General features: G+C 43.9%; 1 protein-coding gene and 1 non-coding gene across 2 annotated transcripts; both read right to left on the bottom strand.

The window, feature by feature from the left end:
• Positions 1-471: 471 nt before the first annotated feature.
• On the bottom strand, positions 472-22,393 carry ift172 (intraflagellar transport 172; the record flags this gene model as incomplete). Its single annotated transcript, XM_029462798.1, has 36 exons — positions 22,246-22,393; positions 21,583-21,726; positions 21,209-21,321; positions 21,082-21,121; positions 20,670-20,735; positions 20,500-20,579; positions 20,214-20,301; positions 19,925-20,139; positions 19,682-19,805; positions 18,783-18,878; positions 18,165-18,326; positions 17,900-17,953; positions 17,471-17,574; positions 16,693-16,778; positions 15,520-15,632; positions 13,537-13,704; positions 13,093-13,229; positions 12,360-12,467; positions 11,423-11,507; positions 11,117-11,209; positions 10,911-10,988; positions 9,787-10,035; positions 9,575-9,653; positions 9,321-9,441; positions 8,850-8,994; positions 7,467-7,556; positions 7,197-7,294; positions 6,928-7,063; positions 5,729-5,845; positions 4,852-4,994; positions 3,735-3,828; positions 3,540-3,604; positions 3,105-3,285; positions 2,828-2,937; positions 1,553-1,682; positions 472-642 (listed from the first exon to the last, which is right to left on the bottom strand). Coding segments are annotated over exons 1-36 (4,122 nt in total), but the record flags the coding sequence as incomplete, so codon positions are not given.
• On the bottom strand, positions 19,322-19,393 carry trnaa-ugc (transfer RNA alanine (anticodon UGC)). The gene has a single exon. It is a non-coding gene; the product is annotated as a tRNA-Ala (tRNA).
• Positions 22,394-22,420: the final 27 nt, after the last annotated feature.

The raw sequence follows: 22,420 nt of genomic DNA, 5'->3' as shown, positions 1-22,420 counted from the left end.
GTGTGTGTGTGTGTGTCTGGTGGAGTGTGTGTGTCTGTGTGTGTGTGGTGTGTGTGTGTGTGGTCTGTGTGTCGTGTGTATGTGTGTGTGTGTGTGTCTGTGTGTGTGTGGTGCGTGTGTCTGTGTGTGTGTGTGTGTGTGTGTTGTCTGTGTGTGTGTGGGTGGGTCTGTGTGTGGGTTTGTGTGTGTGTGTTCTGTGTGGTGTGTGTGTGTGTGTCTGTGTGTGTGTGTGTGTGTGTGGGTCTGTCTGTGTGTGTGTGTGGTCTGTGGTGTGTGGTGTCGTGTTGTGCTGTTGGTGTGTTGTGTGTGTGTTGCGTGTGTGTGTGTGTCTGTGTGTGTGTGTGCGTGTGTGTGTGCTGTGTGTGTTGTGGTGTGGTGTGTGTGTGGTGGTGTGTGTGTGTGTCTGTGTGTGGGTCTGTGTGTGTGTGGTGCGTGTGTCGTGTGTGGGTGTGTGTCTGTGTGTGTGTCTGTGTGTGTGTGTGTGTGTGCGTGTGTCTTTGTGTCTGTGTGTGTGTGTGTGTGTGTGTGCGTGTGTTCACCCACAGTGTTGTACTTTCTCAGCTGTGTGAGTCGTGGTCCGACCAGCTGGGTCACCTCCAGCGCTCGATCTCCGCTGAGGAACTTGATGGACAACTCTGCTGCCTAAAAACACACACACACACACACACACACACACACACACACACACACACACACACACACACACACACACTTTTTTTAAATAAACTGTCAAAAAAACAGTATAAAAATAATAATTGATTGAGTTTTTTGTGTGATTAAACAACTGAACTGATTATTTAATCGTGTAATCAGCTAATTGTTTCAGCCTGAATTAAAATAAATATTCATATTCGTGTCGTCGCCACATGAAACCAACTGTCACTACTTCACTCCTGCTGGAGCGTCTGCACACGACAGTCTTCAGGTGTTTTGGCAGCTCGATGGGAGGAGCAGAGGCTCATTGGACTAAAACAGGAAGCCACACATGGATTCTGCCGACCTTCTGACCCGAAGCTCCACCAGCAGCAGGACAACGCTCAATTCTCAAATGAGCTTTCACTATTAGTCTTTCTTTTCCTCGCGCCGGTTAATCAAACTCCCCAAAGGAAAAAGAACTATTGATCTCTGAGAGCAACGATCTGATCTTCATAGCACTTTAATCAATGACACGCTATATCAGCTGTGAATGCCCGGAAAGGAAACCTATTGACGTTGGTGACACTGTGACCTTTGCCCCTCCTCCCCCATTATGCTTCTGTTTCTATCGTCCAACGTGAAGCTGAAATGCTTTTACGTTTCTGTTGTGGACACATTTTCACCGCCCTGCTTGTGTGCTCATTTTATTTTTTTGTTTACTATTTGGGGAGGCTAACCAAAACCCTCGTATCTCCTCAATCATATCTTGCAAAAGTGAATTTAATTCAATTATCTGACAACCCCTCGGCCCCTCGGGTTGAGAACCACCGACTCAAACGATTAATGGATGATCAAAGTACTTGCTCATTAATCCTCAGCCCCTTTAGGGCAATAAAGAAGGGAGGCCATCTTTTACCTTCATCCAGCACTTCTCCATCAGGGCCGAGTTGGAGTCGTCCTTCACCTTCAGGTAACACTCCACGGCCCGGGAGTATTCACCCGACTGCTCCCACTCCTTGGCCTGTTCCAGCAGACCCTCCACTCCCCTGACACACCGAGCAAACACACACAAACTCATTCATTTCCTTTGACGGCTGTTTTACTTTCTTACTCTTGACATCTGGGCCAACTAGCGACAAAAAAGTCCAAATCTAAAGCGCCGCTCTCTGGGAAGTGAGATCCAAAAACACACCTGCAGTTACCGCGTATCACCAGAGGTGGCTGCCAAAGAGAACAAGACGGAGATTTTCAAGATGGTGACTCATTTTCAATGTTCTCATGTTTGCAAACAGCGAGCGAAACATTGTCTCGTCATTCAAGACTGAAGAGCAACTCGCCAGAAATTAAGAAAATGTGCCAAAATAGTTTTAACAGGCAGGATTCTTGTTGTTTACAGTGAAACTAAACACGAACGTCTGGATCACACCATCATTATTCTAATCCTCAGAAATCATGTCCACAGTTCACCCAGAATATATTTAGTTTTATCTTTCTTTGTTCTTGATGCTTTACTTTTTATTCCATTTCATGAAAAGCCGTCAAACAATTGGATGGTCGTGTGCACGTGCCTGTAAGAAATATGAGGCCTTGCTCTTATCTGGAGCCTGAGCTGTAAACTCTGCAGGAATAATTCAGTGTTTTCTCACTTTCACTCTCACTTCCTCGTTTCCATTGGTAACTTTTGATGTTTTTCTCCCACAAGTCATTAAAGAGGGAGACGCGGCGGGAGGAGGATAAGAGCTGCGTGCCGCTGGTCTGCCGGCTAACGAGCTATTCCTTGTTGGTACTTTCAATTTGGGATAATACATGAGCTGTGTTTTAATAAAGCATCAAACTGCCTCTTTGTGAATAGATTATGCCGGTGGGTGAACGGGGAGAGCGGCCTGTGAAACGCTCATGGTGGGTTTTGTGGTTTCCCTCTGGCTTCTAATAACACAACAGGTCAACAGCATCGAATACGAACTGTTAACATAATGTCCCACAAATACCAAACCTCTGATCTATAATCATGAGTCAAGCTAACGAGGCTTTCAGCATCTGCTGCTGTTTTAACTAGAACAAGATTTCACTGTATTGAGCAAATGAAGACAAATTAAATCACCATTTTAAGACTCTAGACAACGAGGAAGTAAATAACCGTCACAGGAAATGAGATTGATTTCATTTTTTTCTTTTTCTTAATTAAACGCACCCGAGTCCCTTCTTGGAGGTCTCCATCTCGTACTCCTCTTGCAGCACGGAGAGCTTGTTGGGGAGATACTCCTTACAGATACGCATGGCATCGCTCCACATGTCTGCATCCTGATAAACAAACATGGAATCCATTTTAAACAGTCAGCGTATCCGGATTAGAAACAAGGAAATATAACAAGTGAAATAAAGAAATAAGATTTCCTTAGAACGTTTTTCCATCCCTTTTTTTGGGGGGGGGGGGGGGTTTCTGAAGCCAGATTGGCTCTCGCGGTTACCTTGTAATATTTAACAGCTAGTTCGGGTCTCTGGGCTCGGAGCAGGAAGGCTTCAGCCTTCTGGAAATCTTTCTGTTCAAAGCAGAACTTGGCTTGGCCGACCAGAACCTCAGACACGCTCTCTGGATCGTGGCCCTCAGCAACCCGCTGCGCACTGGCCCAGTCCTTGTTGTGCACATACCTGGAGCATTCACACAAACATGCCCAAAATAACATTATTCAAAAAGTTTCTAGAAGTGTAAAAACTGGAACATGAAAAGGGGGGGGAAAGTGTTTCCCTCTAAAATGTCGTATAAAGTAACAAAGAAATGGAAAAATACAAGAAAGGTACAAGTACCTGGAATATAGTACAGTACTTTCTACTGATCTGCAAGTATAGAAGTAAAACAACGAACCCTGATCAGCTGACAGGACCACTGAGCTACATGGACTCACATGAACACGGCTTCTTTGGGTTTTCCAGCTTTGATGAACTCTAACTCGGCCTCAGTGAACTTGCCCTGGAAGATAAAAAGAAATGGATTTAACTATATTTACTGTATTTACGAATGATAACAAGAGGAGTATGTTGGCGTATTTGTAAAATATGATCCCAGACTCAAAAGGTACGGTACAGGACTGCGTATTCACCTCATCTTCCAGGTATATGGCATGTTTGAGGTGGATCTCGGGAATCTTCTCCTTACACGAAAGACGAGCCAAATCAAAGGCAAAGTCGAACGAGCTGGAGAGTAAAGAATAAGTCAGGTTTTACAACACAATCACTGAATGTAGGATAAATATTCATTTGGGATCTGCTTCAGATATCAGCTACCATTCCCTCGTGATATACTTTAGTTATTCCAGAAACTTCTTTTTAGGGAATCATTAACTATCATGACTCAAAGGTGCAAAATAAATGCTGGGATGTCCCCAGAAGAGAGTAAAACTAATAAAGGGTTTCATAAAGGTTTCATAAAGGTTTCATAAAGGTTTCATAAAGGTCACCGTTGTATGGAAGCTCATTCCCGCCAATTTGATGAAAAACTAAAAATAGATCCTGTAAGTCATTATAATGAGAAACTCTGAAAATAATGAATGAGTAACGCAAAATCATGACATAGTAGTATCGCAACATAATGAGAAACTCTCAAAAGTAATTATTTTGCCATACTGACTCATTATTGTACCATACTAACTCATTATTTTACCAAACTAACTCATTATTTTTGCCATACTGACTCATTATTTTCCCATATTGACTCATTATTTTTGCCATATTGACTCATTATTTTACCAAACTGACTCATTATTTTACCATACTGACTCATTATTTTCCCATATTGACTCATTATTTTTGCCATATTGACTCATTATTTTTGCCATACTGACTCATTATTTTACCAAACTGACTCATTATTTTCCCATACTGACTCATTATTTTTGCCATATTGACTCATTATTTTTGCCATACTAACTCATTATTTTACCATACTGACTCATTATTTTACCATACTGACTCATTATTTTTGCCATACTGACTCATTATTTTACCAAACTGACTCATTATTTTTGCCATACTAACTCATTATTTTACCCTACTGACTCATTATTGTACCATATTGACTCATTATTTTTGCCATACTGACTCATTATTGTACCATACTGACTCATTATTTTACCATTATTATTATTATCTTTTTCCCGATCACATTAGCAATAAAGGGCTTCCATACATTGTATGTTGTGTCAACGTGTTGCAGCTCACAAGTTATTTGAAGCAAACTCGATGGCGTATTCCAGGAGGCCAAACTTGTTGAGCAGCTTGACGGCCGCCTCTCCTCCCAGGCCGCGAGCCCACAGGTAGGCCACCTGCTTCTGGGCTCCAGGACCTCCGTGGTTCTTAGCCACCTGACGCACACACACGCACACACGTACAAATACATGTGTAAATATATATCACTATAGGAGTCCTGCTGCAGTGTGGCTCCCTAACCCGCCCACCACACATAATGCCGGGGAAAGATTTGCTAGAAGCTATAAAGCTGCTGCGAGCTCCCAAACAGGCAGCAACAATAAACACTGTCAACAGGGAAGCACACGCAATAATGTTGTGCCCATGAATCTTAATTTACTTTAAGTCTTCCTATTTTGCATTCATAAGCTCATTACATTATATATATATATATATAGCAGTATATAAATGGTTCATAACATGCACTATAATGTAGTTATATGCAGCTATAGGAATTATAACTTCTCCTATGAAGACGTACGTACTTTACATAATTGTCATTATTTAAACAGCAGACGGCTGCAGACAGGAGGCGTTATACGTTATAATAATTACACTAATAAACCTATATTATAGTGTTTTATGAACCATTTATTAAATGTTTCTATAATGTTTACAAATGCTAAATACGGGGACTTTAATTAAAGTGTTAACTGTATTAAAATGTAACACATTTAACATCTTTGTGTGCGACTAACCTTACTCTAATGTATTTAGTTTTATTCACATGTAATAAGTACAGACGTCTAAATGAGATGCGGTTCTAGGATTTAAAATACACAATTACCGTCAAACCTTTGGAGTACAAAACTGGACATATCTTTGGAAGTGCAATGCAGCGTGCACCTACCCTGTATGCATCCTCCCACATATCGTTGACTCTGTACATGTGGACGGCAGCTTTCCACTCTTCAGCCTCCATGAAGTGGTACTCTGCCTCCGAGAACCTGGACTCGGCCTCCATCTCCTACAAGAAACATTCATACACATCAACTTAACAAACGTGTGAGGAGCACAAAGGCCTCACAAAGCAGCGCGGTCCAGCATCTATAAAGGAAACAGATTGAAGTTCATGAATCTTCATCGCTGTAAGAATGTGGAGCTTAAAGACTTCAAGTCTCAGAGCAACTGTAATGTTCACTACATTTAACTGTGGTTGCTAGTTACTGAATAAAATAGATTTGGGGTACATTTCTAATTATTACTGGAGTTTAAAGCACTGCAGGGAAATTCTCACATGATAATTGGACGACCACAAAACTGTGAACGCACTCGTTTGTCTGCTGTTACATAAGAAACAGAGAACGGTAAAAATAAAATGTGATTAAGTTGTAAGAGTGCCAGAACATTTCAGACAGGAAGCTTCGTCTGAATATTGCTGATGAGGTTTGACTGTTAAAGTTAGTGGATGAAACGTAGACAATCTTTCTTTGCCTCACTTACAAGAAAGTTAATGGGGAAGTAATCAAGACGCCTTTCAAATATGCAAATGATCCTTTCATTTATAAACAGTGCTGCTGCATCAATCTGGATTGTTTTGGTGTGATCTGCTTTGTGTTGGAGGAAACAGCCGTGGAGATGTCTCAACATCTCAACAGCAACGTCTCTTTCCAGAAACCATGACCCGGTTACTCGAGATAATCCACAGAGCTGGTTGTGAGCAGTTAATGTAGCTGTTTCCTGGAGAGAGACGTTGCTGTTGTGTTTTTGGAGCCTTGAGCTCCACAAGAGGAACGCCATCTAGTTCCATCATATCAGAGAGAAGACAGGCTGATGTCTCCAACACTCGGCGACTCAAAACGATCCAGATTGATGAATATAAGAGGAAGAAATATGTATTTTGGATTTTGGGGTGAACTGTCCCTTTAAGTGAACTGCAATAGCAATCTGCAGCGCATCTGTGTGGATTGAAAATGACGGCTACTGGAAGCTCAACGTGAGGCTGAATGAATGAGGTTCTGATGTTCTGATCATCAGGCGAATTAATGCTTCAATATTTGTGAGATTCAGCTTCAATTGTTGCTATGGAGACGTTGAGTGTAACTGTACCTTGGCCAGGTGCAGGTGAGTCTCTGTCAGCAAGTCTGGGTGATGTCTGGCCACCAAGCGAATAACATCATCAAACATCCGGTTCTTCTTGTACATGGTTATGGCGAGGTCAGGCTGCTTCACTGTGGCAAACAGCCTGCACACACACACACACACACGCACACACACACACACACACACACACACACACACACACTTAGCAACTGAACTGTCCCTCTGTTTTCATGCTTCCAGCAGCCGCTGATGCCTATAAATAAATCTTCCTTTACCTCTCGGCCTCCTTGAATTTCTCATCTCTCTCCAGCTCCTGCGCTCTGCTGACGTACAGAGCCATCACCTCCTCCTCCGTCATACACGTCACTGCCAACTGCAACAACCACAACCGCCTCGTTCACTTTCTCCCAACAATATCGGACGACAGTTATCATTTACGAACATGTGCATTTAAGCTTTCAGAAAGTCACATTGATTGCCACAATGATCCAAATCGTGTCTTTTCATTTGCCGGACTTGTTTGTGTGTTTTGTGTCCTCACTAACCTTATGAGCCTCCTCCCAGCGTCCTGCTGTCGTGTACATGTCTATAGCATCTTTGATGTGACCTCCTTTCACAAACAGTTGCTCTGCCAGCTGCACGCAGTGAACACACACAATACAAACAGTCTCTGACACATATCCATATATACGCCTGCACTGCAGGATAAAGCACTTTCATGGAAGAGTTTGTGAGAGATTGTGCGGAATAGATTTTCTATTGAACCTGTTCCAACACTGGCATCAATTAAAACAAACGTATGTGGCGCTTCATGCTGATTAAAAAACGTTTAGTCGTTGTTTTTTTCATGATAATTCCTGCATTGAAATCACAGGTGTGAGCGTCCTTCATTGTTTTACTTTGCACTGAATTATACTTTCCTGCAACTTCCACGAGTTGGAAAGCAAAGAGCTTGTTATCTTAATTACTTTCTGTGAATGTGCCCGCGGAGCAAACAGACTGAGATGTTCTTCTATTTCGGGAGGCTGGCAGTCTGCGGAGGCCGTTTGGCTCAGCTGAGCTCATCACAAAGAGCCGAGCTTCACCACCGTCTTCATCGTCTCTCTTTTCCTTTGTATCGACACCAGATTTCTCTTTCTCGTCTCACTTTTCAACACAGGCGACTATTACGACTGCTGTCCCACTTATTGCCAAAGCCCCCCCCTGAAGCAAACTCAGCCCACACTGCTCCACGGAGACGGAACCCCAGCTGACCCTGGGCTCCCACTTTATGGTTGACATGTGTAGAAGGTCGTCTGAGTCATGAGTGAATGTAACTGCGTCCCTGAGAGACGAGCACACGCTCATTGAAAACAACTTCAATCCAATTTTCTCTCCTTTTAGCTCTATTTTTGGTCTCCACCATCTTTAGCCGCTACATGCTCCTCGGTGTTCACCAGCCAGTCGCTGACTTTGTCTGTCTGCGGTTCGGTTGGAGAGCAGTCGCTTCTTCACTGATGATGAACAGAAACAGAAAAGCAAAACAATGCTGAAAGATGCTAAAGCTCGGGAACTGCAGCAGCGATTAGATTTCACGTGGTCACTCAGTAGAGAGCAGATCGTCGCCAGGCGTCTCCCTCCCAAACAAAGAAGAGGTGAATCTGAATTGTCCCTCGCAGGCTCCCTTACAGTCAGGATATGACATGTATCCATCTCGTATCGTGCCCAACGTTAGTGAATCAGACATATCGGGTATGTAACTACTGCAGCAGACTTGGTAAGGCCGATTGATGGAACTGCCTTTTGCTACTGAAGCAGATGTTGATCACTCGCGGCCCCCACCGGCCCCCCAGGCTTACGATCAGAGGAGATATTGATTAGTGCCGTTCTAGTGTTGGAAAGAGGCAAATAAGAATCACACATCTCAAACCAGGTGGCTCCTCTCTCACCTCGTAGTCCTGCGTGGAGGCGTAGTACTGAGCGATCTTCACGTAGTATTTCCCTGCCGATGAATCCTCCTGTAGCTCCAGGATGTGGACGGCCTTCTTCCACTGACGCGCTGCGATGGCCGCCTCGATGGCTTTAAGGGAGCAGCTGAAAGACAGACAAACGGACAAATGATTTAGTTAAGGTTGAAACTTTACTGGCAGGAGAAATCCTTTTTAAAAGCTTCGCTTCTGAGGAGACTTTTCAGCTTCCTGCTGTCAAGATTCTGTTTCAGATTCTGTTTCAACCTGGAGAGAAAAACAAACCTGGAGCTGAAGAGTCTTTAATATAACCAAGTTTAAAGATTCTATTATGGTCCTGGTTATGATTTAAAGAGCCGTCGGCCGTCTCTGTTGGATTGCTTTTTATGTGTCATCTTTCCTCCTCTCCATCTGCTCAAATGTTCTGTCTCTTCACACTTCCACACTACGTACCCTGCTTCAATGAAGTGGTTGATGGCGGCGTCCATCTGTTTCTGCTGGACGAGGTAGTCTCCCCAGGCCTCCTCCAGTTTCACCACCTCAGCAGGGAAGGCAAGGCGAGCCAGCTCCACGGCTACGGGAAGCACACACTTTATTTGAATATACTCTATACCTACACACCTCCACCTGTTGTCCAAGCTCTTTACTTGTAGCGTTTGAAAACATGGCGTAAGCATATTTATAAGCTCTACATGTCTTTGATTTACCTTTCCTGAAGGCTCCTCCTTTGCAGTAGCACTCCAGAGCTCTCTGGTTGTTTCTGATCTTCTCGTACAGATCTCCCGCCTGCTCAGAAGTCACAGAGAACATGTGAGGAAATATTGAATACTGCTGCGTCAGCGTTGTTAACGATAGGAACTACACATGGCCAAAAGTATGTGGACACTGTAGAGAGGCAAGTGAGAAAAGAACCCCTCACCCTCTCGTAAAACTCTCCCTTGATGAGACTGGCGGCGATGCGGCTGACGGTGTCGCTGTTGTTGGTGATCTCCGGGTGGCTGATGGCCAGTCGGGCGGCTTTAGCCGGCAGCCCGGCCTTCAGGTAGAGGTTGATGGCCCCCTGGAAGTCTCCTTCGCTCTCCTTCACCTCCCCGGCCTTCTCGTCCTGACCCGTCTCCGTCAACCACTGGTAATAGTTCCCCCGCAGGCTGTCCAGCTCCGGGTGGCTCTGACAGAGTCGGGGGTGTTTACACGTTAAGACATTTCAGCTTCACATTTAGTGCTGGAACAATTCAGCCCAGAGAAATCTTTTTAATTAAAAAACAAAGTTCACTGTGATGTTCTGTTTCACACACCAGAGTATATTAAATATCTGTGGACCTCTCACTGTTAATGGGAAAGAAGCCATTTGAATATGTTAACTTGGGCTCTGAGAAGACACACACACACACACACACACACACACACACACACACACACACACACACACACACACACACACACACACAGCGAGTCAGCAGAGCACAAAGGTTTTAAACAGGTGTTGTACACGAACACAACGTCAATGATCTGAAGTTAAACTGCACTTAATCCCCAGAAGATCCAGAGGCTTCTTCCACCTTCTTACTGAAAGGTGAGTTCTCCCACTGATACGCCTTCTCATCTTCTCAAAGTGACATCACCTTTCAGAGATTTGCACAAATAAACAGAAGGAGATTCATCCTCAACCACCTCCATCATTACGACCTTTAAACATTCAAATCCACCAAACTCCCAAAGACGCCGTCGTGTGGTTCCAGGGACAGTTTGGAGAAGCAGCTGTTGGAAACTTACACACATATATGGAGATACGTAGAGTAGCATATTGCATCTCCCTCTGGAAGGCAGTAGCAGCATGTACTCCCATGTGTCTTCATCTATAAATGGGATATGTTAATCGCAGTCAAAGGTTCCCTGTGGAGTTTTAGACCTCTGGTATCATGTTGGGTCCGATCCAAACTGAGACCCAGAAGACATTGGCTGCATGAGAAGGTCACAAGATGTGACCACGGACAGCTAACAGATGATCTCCGTCGGGTTAACATGCATAGATTCTGTCCCCACCTTGGCTTCAGCCACAGCGATGCAGTCGTCCCACATGTGCAGCTCCTGGTACATCTCTATGGCTTCATCAATGGCATTCTGCAGCGACACAGAGGACCAGATGGTGGCTTCAGGTGTGATGTTAGCACAACGCGTTTGGAGTTCCTGATCTTCTCTATAAATGTGCATAATGTAAGGAAGTGTGTGCACATCGTGGAGTCACCGACCTGCTCCATGTAGTGCATCTCAGCCAGTTTAAAGTTCTTATCCAACATGGCCACGTGGGCTTGCACTTGGAAAAAGGCCGTTCCATCTCCTCCCTGATGGAAACAGATGTGAGCTTATTCATTTCCTTCCGTACATCGCAGAGCAATCACTCATAATCATAATCACAATGTATTTTATACATATGGAAGTCTGGAAAGTAAATATCAGTCAAGTATCAAACAGTATTTTACAAGCAGTGCTTCAGTACTTAGCTGCCTCTCTCCGTTAGTTATTGTGTTGTGTCTACGAGCCGATGTGAAACAAACCATTTCATCTGAAACTTTGTCGGCAATCTGCTTTGTTTGGTGGAGGAAACGCACGGTGGAGACGTCTCCCAACGCAGCGAAACACCTACAAGAGACGCAGAGAGACGCAGAGCAGACGTGTGAGCAGCAGAGGGAGGAAGAGAAGGCAGAAGATGATACAAAGCTCTGGTTGGACGCACAGAGACAGATTAGAGCGCTGCAGTCTGAGGGCGGAGACATGAAGAGGCTCGTCGGAGCATTCGGACACTTTATTACCAACGCTCTCTGAACAGTTGCATCACGTTCATGAAAGAATGAAGAAGCTTTTATTTAAAAGTCCTTCTGTGTGACTCGTCCTCGCTCCCCTCGCTCATTAACATCAACCGCCACCGCCGCCGCCGCCACCGCCGCACACAAAAACGTTTCTTCCCCCAATATCATGATTTATGCAAATCAAGCCGAAGCCTAACGAACAGCATATGCATTATTAATGACGGGGAATGTGCAAAGTTCTCCAAACAGAGAGAAATAAAGATGGAGGGGGGCTGAGGGGGAGGGGGAGGGGGAGGGGGAGGGGGGGACGAGGCTGAGGGAGAAAATGCTTATGATTAAAAAAACTGTCTTTGATGATTAATGAAGTTAGAGAGAGGGAGGTGAGGCAGGGACACAGTCATCTGTGTGAGTGTGTGAGTGTGTGTGTGTGTGTGTGTGTGTGTGTGTGTGTGTGGTGTGTGTGTGCAAAATTGTGCTTTCTCATTCCAGGTGACCAAGGTGTCCTTGTTGTCTCTTTTCTCTTCAGTCTTCAAAGATAAGTCTTACTTACAATGAAGACTGATGAAGAATATAATTAGCTGAGAGACATGGACATTAGCTTGCAAGGTTGTGTGTTTCAGGGTCTGTGTGTGTGTGTGTGTGTGTGTGTGTGTGTGTGTGTGTGTGTGTGTGTGTTTTTGCTGACCTTTCTGCGATATGCAGCTGGTGAGCCTCCAGAGCCAGCTTGCTGAGTGTCTTCCACATGGCTTCAGTCTCTGGTGACATCTCAAGAGTCTCAAGGAATGCTGTGGCTCTGTACACACACACACACACACACACACACCACACACACACCACACACACACACACACACACACACACACACACACACACACACACACACACACACACACACACACACACACACACACACACACACACACACACACCCTTTTTAATACCTTGCAGAATGTTCCCGCCTCACGGCTCCGTTAACACGATGAGAAGCCCACCCTGCGTGTAACATCTCCTACAACAGAACATGTTATAACTAACATTACTGCCTGCAGCAGGTCAGAGGTCGTGTTCACTTCCCCACACGCTTCAGGTCGGTTTACGACCAGAAGTCACAAAGATGCAGAGTTCAGAGCTCCAGTGAAGAGTTCAGCTGCTGCTCCTCGACACTGAGAGGTCAGTGACAAAGAAGGTGTTCTACCACACGAGGAGCCTCTGCCTCGCAGCTGCTCCGGGAGCTCTGAGAGAACTCTGGAGAAGAGCTTGAGGAAGCTGCCGGATAAAAGGACATCTGGCCCGTTCTGCTCGCCCTGCTGTCACCGACTGTGACCCAGAAAGAGAAGTCGAGAGTCCGGATGGATGTTCAGCTCGATGCGCTGATTTTGTATGTAAACCTAACATCTGCCAAAGGAGCTCAAACTGACCGGTCGTGATCCCCGTCATCGATCGCAGTACCGAACTCAATGAGGCCTTCGTCCAGCGTGTACGTCACCGTGCTGACGCCCTCCGTCACGAGCACATCCGTCTTCCCATCCACTCTCTCCAGATCCACAATGTCTCCCTGACAAACACAAGACCAGTTCAAACCAAAGTAAATGTGACTTTTTCCATATGTTGCTTCTACAATTCAGACGACTCAGCAGAATCTAAAACAGAACCGTGTGCTTTAGTTCATCAGTAAATATAATTACACTTTGCATCGAGCACTTTCACTGTAGGACATTTGGAAAGCAGGTGTTTGACTTGTGTGGTGCAGAAGTCAAAACAATATTTTAACAGCATTTTGCTTTCATTTAAAGGGAAACGATCGTTCACTTAAAACCCTTTCAGTCCTGCGTCGTGTGACGCGGCGGAGAACAAAGCGTCACCTTGATGGGGAACATGGTGATGCTCTCGGGGCTGTCGATGCTGTACCAGATGCACAGGTTTCCCCTGTTTTGTGCGACCGCCACGTCGCTGCCAGGAACCCACTGCACGTAGGAGCAGAAGCTCAGCAGCGTGGTCTTTACGCTGGTCTCGATGTCATACAGGTGGAGCTGCGGGAGGAGGAAGCTCTTTAATGACAAGTTGAACTGTTTAAGATAAAGGAAGTCATGCTCTCAGTCTGTCTCCGCTCGAGAGCAGCTGTACGTTCTACACAGATCCCAAACATGTCCAGAGGTCTGAGCTCTCCAAGAGCTCTGCTAGTCATTGAGTGTATCACATTGTTTTTAGTGCTGCCCAGCAACATATAACAATGATTCCCAAACGACACACTTAACTGCATTAATGCAACTTGGAAGTGGATGACACATTTCAAAGCAGAGAGCTTCACAGTGACTGCAGCTGCGACACAGCGACTGCAGCTGCGACACAGCGACTGCAGCTGCGACACAGCGACTGCAGCTGCGACACAGCGACTTCAGCTGCGACACAGCGACTGCAGCTGCGACACAGCGACTGCAGCTGCGACACAGCGACTTCAGCTGCGACACAGCGACTGCAGCTGCGACACAGCGACTGCAGCTGCGACACAGCGACTGCAGCTGCGACACAGCGACTGCAGCTGCGACACAGCGACTGCAGCTGCGACACAGCGACTTCAGCTGCGACACAGCGACTGCAGCTGCGACACAGCGACTGCAGCTGCGACACAGCGACTGCAGCTGCGACACAGTGAGACACAGTGACTGCAGCTGCGACACAGTGACTGCAGCTGTGACACAGTGACTGCAGCTGTGACACAGTGACTGCAGCTGCGACACAGTGACTGCAGCTGCGACACAGTTCGCTGCAGGTCTGACGGTTCTTAGCTTTGAGTTTAAAGCTGCAGAACGTCTCCCCGTCTCTAACTAACATTGCTTTACAGATACCATCCATCTTCTCCACTCTCGGCGAGACAGCCAAAGAAGTGCATTTCCAAATTGATCCAAATTGAATTTTAGAGCCTTCGGAGGTGATTGACAGATCGCCGGCTGCTACAGTAAGATGTTCTCTACGTTTCAGACTTTGTCGTTCAAATTGTAATTATTTTATTACATATTTGAACTGCTCTGAGTTGAAGAGAGTTGATTAACTTCCAGCGGCTCCATGTGAACACACACACACACACACACACACACACACACACACACACACACACACACACACACACACACTGCGATCTAAAGTGAGATTATGTAGATTCTATAAGATACAGTGGCTCCCACAGCACTCATTATGTGTGTGTGTGTGTGTGTGTGTGTGTGTGAGAGAGACCGCCCGCTGTTGTAATCAGCTCCTTTAATATCCCCCCCCCACACTTTTTAATAATGCTGCGTGTATAGTGTCACCCTGGAGCTTTAATGCAGCCTGTTGATGAGACGTGCAGCGAACACATGCCACACATGTGAATGTCTGTTACGCATGTTCAGTTGCATCTTAAGAGACAGATAGCGTGCACGTGTGCAACAAACTCAAATCTTCGTATTGACCTCAGTAATCTGACGAGAGATTTGATCTGAAGCCACTCGTGCACAAAGGATCACAACGTGTCCCACTGAAGGAACATGTGAAGAGCCTGAAGGAACCCCAATCAGCAGAGGTCTCAGGTCTTTGCCCCGGAGCTGAGACATCAAACTGTTTCATCCCCCGAGGCGTCGTCCTGCACGCAGCTCTTTAACAACTCCAAATGTTCTTTGTTTTTGGTATTGAGATGACAAAAAGGTGAAATGTATGAAGTGAAGTTTCCTCCCTACCAACAACGTTCTTCAGAGACTGATGGCGCCCCCCTGTGGCAGAAGTGCGTCTACATTTATTCTGAAGTACTTCTTTTATCACCTGGATGAGTGGAACGCTTCCACGGAAAGCCACAAGACATTTAGTTTCCTCACCCGCAGCTTCTTGTCCCTGAACAGCAGCTTGCGTCCGGTTTCATTGAGCTCCAGCCAGTCGATCTTGGAGGTCTGGTTGATGGTTCCCAGATTGAAGCCTCCGGCCAAGTCCACTGACGGGAGGAAGAAAGGACAGCGTGACATCCGGAAAGTATTCATGTGGTCAGTGGAAGCGGGATGCACGTCACAGCAAAGTGAATACTTATGTACACGTGATGTTCTTTTGTTTGTAATGCGTTATGCGTGTTGTGTGTAGAATGTGGAGAACTTCTTTTTACTTCATCCATTTTGGAATTAGGCTGTAATTTAATAAAATGTGGAAAAAGTGAAGATTATTTTCAGATATTCACTTTAATACGACACATTGAAACATTTGAACTGGATAAAGTCCCGTGTGTGGCCGCTCAATAGAAATGATAGTTTATTTATGACATATTTAATATTATGGAGAGCAGTCGAGTGTGAAAACTGTGTAAAACATCGATTTACTAAAAGATTTGTGCGGAGAAATATATAATCTGTGCAGCATCATCAGCATCGACTTCAAAGGCTGCAGGGAGAAGCCGTCGGCCAATCAGAAGCTGAGCATGAACTCAGCAAGAGGAAAGAAAAGCTGTTGGCTGTTAAAGGTTTGTTAAAGTATCAGAAGTAAACGCAGTGAAGTTACTGTGCGAGTCATTCCTGATGCTTCATGTGTTCGTCACGTTAATGTTGCACACGGGGATCATTTTAATGACTTCACAGTGTCTTCTGCTGAATTCACCCCGCGGACCAACTTTATCTTTTATTAACTTGTGATATTTATTATTCGTTAGAACGAGTGCACCGCTCTTTATAGTAAACAATCATTTTGACTGCAAAACTTTCAAACCTGTACATTTAAATTCAAAGTGAGATTAAAGAATCTGTATATCTTTAACTATTTACAATTCCTTAGACAAAAACATTTGATTTGGATTTTTCTTTCTACCTTTGGGTGTTTGTATTTTTAAATATAAGCCACACACACACTTTATTTCTTTCATGTGTCCGAAACAAATAAAGCTAATAATTAATTTGTAGATTATATTTTGTATAATTAATGTGAATGTGCACAGGAACTAAGGAAGGGGAGTAGAGAGTGTAATACTAGAGGAGTAGAAGTACAGAGTAGCAGAACATGTGAGTTCTTACCAATACAAATGGTTTTTATATCAATCAGATAGGCCAGCTTCTTGTTGTCTTCAATGCCTCTCTGCTTCCTCTCGTTTAGTCGGACGCTGCACACACACACACACACACACAACACACACACACACACACACACACACACACACACACACACACACACACACACACACACACACACACACACACACACACACACAAACACACACAAACACACACACACACACACACACACACACACACACACACACACACACACACACACACATGTATTAACTGCAGCATCAGGTCTGTATAATCGGATCGAGTGCTGCTGTTCAGCTCAATAGCGCCATCTAATGGACAGAGCTGGAAACACATCGTTAATTGGTAAATGGTCAGATTTATTCATTTTCACAGGCTCACAAATGGCATTAATACATTGATTTTTTAAATTTGCTAAATTATCTATAAACCATATATACACAGCAGAATTAATTTTAGAAAAAACTGAGAATATGATTGTTTAAATTGCCGAAACTGATAAAAACTAAGTTAAAGTTTTGAGCCAGAAGATCTGTAAGTAAAACTAAACTCAACACTTTTCTCTGCGGTTTTCCAAATGTGTAATTTTAAGTTGATACATTTGCTAAACTTTAATCTTTTGTGGCTTTAAATGTGAGAAATGTTTCAACAAAACTATGACTTATACCAATCACACCGGTCTGACTACTTTACGTTTGTTCTTTGGAACCAGCTCCTACCAACGTGATGAGGTGCGTTTGATTTGTGTAACTTGACCTACCTGATGAGGTGAGGGTTCATAAATTCTGTCCTGACTGATCCCAGGATCTCATTGTTACTGTATTCCACCAGGCTCAGCTCGCCAGCGTTAAAGATCATACACACCTGGAACATAAAACAGTGTCTCGTAATATCAGAGCAGCAGCGGTCCCACAGTCTGATGCACAAGACCAGGCACGACCTGGAACCTCCTCCTGCAGCAGAACTGTCATTATGTTCTGCAGCGAGGGCACTATGTTACATATTTATAGCAGTTTGTACTATAGTCTGTATTTAATGTAGCACATTCTTGCCCTCCTGGTTGGATACTAAGTGCATTTCATTGTCTTGTACCTGAACTCTGAACTCTGAACTCTGAACTCTGAACTCTGAACTCTGAACTCTGCACAATGACAATACAGTTCAATGTAATCTTCTTGTGTGTACTCACAGATTCATTTTCAAAGAAGAACTTTTCGTTTCCTCCAGAACCGGGCCACGGCACCTGAGGGAGGCAGCAGAGTCCAGGCTTCAATTCAAATGTCCAACTTTACGTTCATTGAGAAATTCTCTTTCTTCTGACATTCATAGATAAGCAGACGTCTCAGAGGCTTATACTCCAACACCTCAGCAGGTGAACTCAAACACATGCATGGAGAGATATGAAGAAGACTTGTGTTGTGTGATTTGGGGGGAAGTGACGCTGTGAGTCGCACCTCGCTCAGTTTATTAGTCAGCAGGTCTCCCAGCAGAAGAGTGTCGGAGGTGTGAGCCACCAGGTAGCGATCTTTGCCCATGATCTTAACTTCTTCTATCTCGTAACCGTAATAAGACTTGAGGACCACTCGTGTTCCTGTAGAGAAGTTCTTCACTATCACCTGGAGGAGGAGGCAGACATTAAAGCAATAAATACACGCACGCATGGCTCCTTTAAAACTGTCAGTTCACTTCCAGTTAAATAAGAAATGGAATTATTTCTTCTTATCAAGGCAGCACCAAAATCAATGTGTGCATGAATTAATTGAATTAATTAAGTATTAATAAGATAATCCAGTTATTTGTTCTCAGGAATAACTTTAAGATCAAGTTTATAAATAAAGCAGAATAGAAAGAAATATGTATTTCTACCAGATAAGTTGTTTTAATCAGAATGTTTTTAACTATTTACAAATCCCCTTCACTGGTCAATGAATTAGGAACTCAGAAGATCGTGTGATTGCGCCCCCACTTCTGTTTCCTGTTCTTAATTATGAAATTAAGAGATTTAATGAACTCAGCTGGTTGTTTTTCATTCCATAAAGATGCTTCAGTTAAAACAACTTGTCTGTCTCTACCTGGTTCAGACCGACGTAGGTCATCTCAAACTTGTTCTTATAGAGAGTTCTCCGCAAGCAGCAATCGAACAGCTCCACCCCCCCACACAGTGTTCCCTGTCCAGACACAAACACACAGGAAAATAAAACACATTCAACAAAGTTTCCTTACAGATTTGTGTTAAAGTAACACTCTTAATAAAATCATTTATTGAAAGATGTCTAGTACACGAATTAAATCCTCCACAGCAAACTCTTCACCGACAACAAACAAACTAAATAATACCACAATATACTTGTTTCAGCTTCTTTAATCTTTTCTTAACTTCTCTATGAGATCTTTTTCAGATCTGGAATTCTTTCGGTAGCTTTTCTCTGAATCTTCAGTTTCATGCAGCTCGAAATGTTCCACGACCCTCGAGCGCTAACTATCACCGCCCTAGAAGGCTGAAATTTGGCCGAGGTTGTGTGTGTGTGTGTGTGTGTGTGCAAGTACGGGGCTGCAGCTGTCGCTTGTTTTATTTCTATATATTTTAATCTTGACACAGAAAAAGATCCAGTGGAGATGCCGGGGATTGAACCCGGGGCCTCATACATGCAAAGCATGCGCTCTACCACTGAGCTACATCCCCTCCCATGTCCAACCACATGAAAGTTATATTCTTATTCCTACTACTCGTCAGATGTGCGTTATTGTTACTTCTTATTGTATTAATTCCTTCAATGATTTTAGAAACATTCCACGTTTTACGTGATTCAAAGCTTTTTTAAATATTCAATCTTCCTTGAATCTTAGATAAAATGCACTTCTCACATTGTTTGTGATTTATATAAAAAGGTAGAAGTATTTCTGACCATCGTCAGCATAGAGTTTGATCTTTTGTGTGGAATTCAATAATGTGATCAAATAAAGTATTTACAGCACAGAGGCGTGATCCGTCTTTCTTCCAGGCCAGGCTGGTGATGGTGTAGAGGTTGACGATCTCTTTAGACTTGGCTTCCTCCCACACGCCGGCCCTGGAAGCCCAGTTAAACACCCGCAACCTGGAGGAAATATGAGGGAGAGAAACACCTCGCTGAACCCTACACTCATCATTAGTGTTTGAAACGGTACCTGAGCAGACAGGTTTCACAGTGTGCTCTGTCATAGACCACATACTGACCGGTCATAACTGCCAAACACAACAGACTGCCCGCTGGGGCTGGTGGCGGCCACGGTGAACTCCTTCTCCGTCCGGTCGCGGCTGTACTCGAAGGTCTGCAGAAGGTGACCCTCTTTGCCGTAGGCCACTATCTTCTTGTCACAGCCGCCCACCATGATGCCGTTTGCAGCCCAGGCCAGAGCGTAAGGTGGGCACGGGTGTATCAACAGCTTACCCTGCGTGGGTGTTGTTGCATTTAAAACAAATGCATAGCATAAATGTCAACACGTACAGAACTGCCGATAAATACCTGAGACTCTCCCGAGCCTTCGTCATCAAAGAAGTAACGCACGACAGTCCCATCGGCGTGGCCGCACAGGATGCCTTTACCAGAAACACTGACACAGACAAGTACCACAGAAGAAGAGAATAAGTAAATAGATGACACGAGAACGGGTCACAATAGCATATTATATTATTAGCAGTATTTCATGAATGTAATGGAACAAAGAAAGGGATATGAGAGCTGACTAGAGAAATAGAAATAAAGCCTACATACATGGAAATGATATTATATTTATATCATATGTATTTACTTGGATGCCAGTGACACGACACAGGACTCGGTGCAGTAGATGGTTGACGACTTGTTTGTCTGAGTGTTGGCGAGGCGAACCTATGAAGAACAAATGATCATAATACAATTATACAATTGTAATACAACATTTAAACTTTAACATAAGGTGAGAACATGTTGCTGACTTACCTTGCCATCCACTAATCCATAAACAATTACATTCTCTACAGGCCAAAGCAAGCAAGTCACCGCGCTCTGCAATACAGTGAGTAAAGAAAATGCATTTAAAAGATGTCGGAAAGTTGGGAATTTAAACTTCCTAACAGGAAAAATAGCTCTTACTACTTGCAAAAGCGAAGTAGGAAACTTAACCCTTGACTTCCAAAGCACAGATATTACATAACATAAAATGAACTTTAAACTATGCAACCTATTCACAATTATTTTTAACATCTTCATGAAACATTTGTGATCCCTTTTCAGCCTAACATCTGTGGAACATCTGTGGGACATGTTTACTTACAGATACCTACATTACATTAATGTCTATAAACACAAGAATACATCCAGTGCTTTTCACTACACAGCCAGTGCCTCTTACCGTCTGAACAAATTTGTGGCAAATGGCTTTCTTGTCCCCCCTAGGAGAGAAGATAACACTGATAAAAACCTGTTTGCATGTAGATAACAAAATCAAGATTAATATGGGAGATGACATCGGCCTTTACCAATCTTCTCCAATTCTGTACACAAAGATGATGTTGTCAGACTGGCCGATGGCGATTTTGGTGGAGTCCGGTGAGAACGCCATGTCATTGACAACATAGCTCTGTTTCCCGTACTGACAGAAGAGTACACTGGATTATTATTTACACACAACCTGTATGTTAATTCATTATACAATGCCGAGTAAAGAAAATAGCAGAAGGACAGGATTATCAAAGCTGACAGTCCTAGAGGAACATCTTTTAGCAATATAGAGGTATTTAAAAATGGCATTGTTGAGTTGTTGTGTTATGTTTGGCATTTCAAACTTCATCCCTACAATACATTTGTACTTTATGCATTAACCATCATTGGGTAAACTGCCCTCCTGTCTCACCTTGGAGTCTAAGGGTTTGGTGGAGAACTTGTCTTTCCTCTCTCCCCCCTCATCATAGATAAGCACCACTCTGTCAACAGTGCAAACAGCGAACTTGGTGTTATTCGGTGCCCAGGTCATGCATGTCACTTTGGCAGCACCCTCCTGCGAAGGAAGGCAGAGAGAACAAACAGTCAGAAGTGATAACTAGCCGATGCCTTAGCCGAGCATCTCTCCTTAGCTAGTTTTAGCTAACCTAAAACACACATTCCGTTATGTTGTGAGGCGCTCACACCAAACTCCATAGAAGATTCAACTGTTTTAACTGTTAGCTGATGTAATCTGTCGACTGCTATAATATATTTTAGATTATTCAGGAATCATTTATCCATCTTATATCATCGGTTTATTTGTGGCGTATTAGCGGTACTTTTTTCCAACCTAATAACGCACGGCAGTTGCTAGCGAGCAAAGTAAGGTAACTTATAAAAAATGTATTTAATACCAAATCAACATGGATCAGTAACACCACTTAGATGCCGAATTAACGAGTGGAAATCGGTGTTTCGTTACAACTTTCGAGTCATGTTAATTTAAGATCATGGACGTTACACAGTCACACTCTTTAACTGATGTTGCTCTCCAGCATCAGCTAGCATTAAGCTAACTTGTCACTGCACTTACCTGGGGTGTTAACAGTGTTTTAAGATGCTTTAGTTGCATTTTTTGGACGTCTTTAGGAAGCTCGTGCGGGGAAGAACGTTATTAGTGATGAGATAAAGTGCAATTTAGATTATGGTCATTATGTTGACCATCTCCGAGACAGCAGCAACCAGGGAGGACATCTTGGTAGTAAACA

The sequence above is a fragment of the Cottoperca gobio genome, chromosome 24 (genome assembly GCF_900634415.1).
Source record: "Cottoperca gobio chromosome 24, fCotGob3.1, whole genome shotgun sequence".
NCBI classification, from domain to species: domain Eukaryota; kingdom Metazoa; phylum Chordata; class Actinopteri; order Perciformes; family Bovichtidae; genus Cottoperca; species Cottoperca gobio.
Note: the sequence above shows the minus strand (reverse complement) of the source record. Positions and strands in the feature narration are given on the sequence as shown.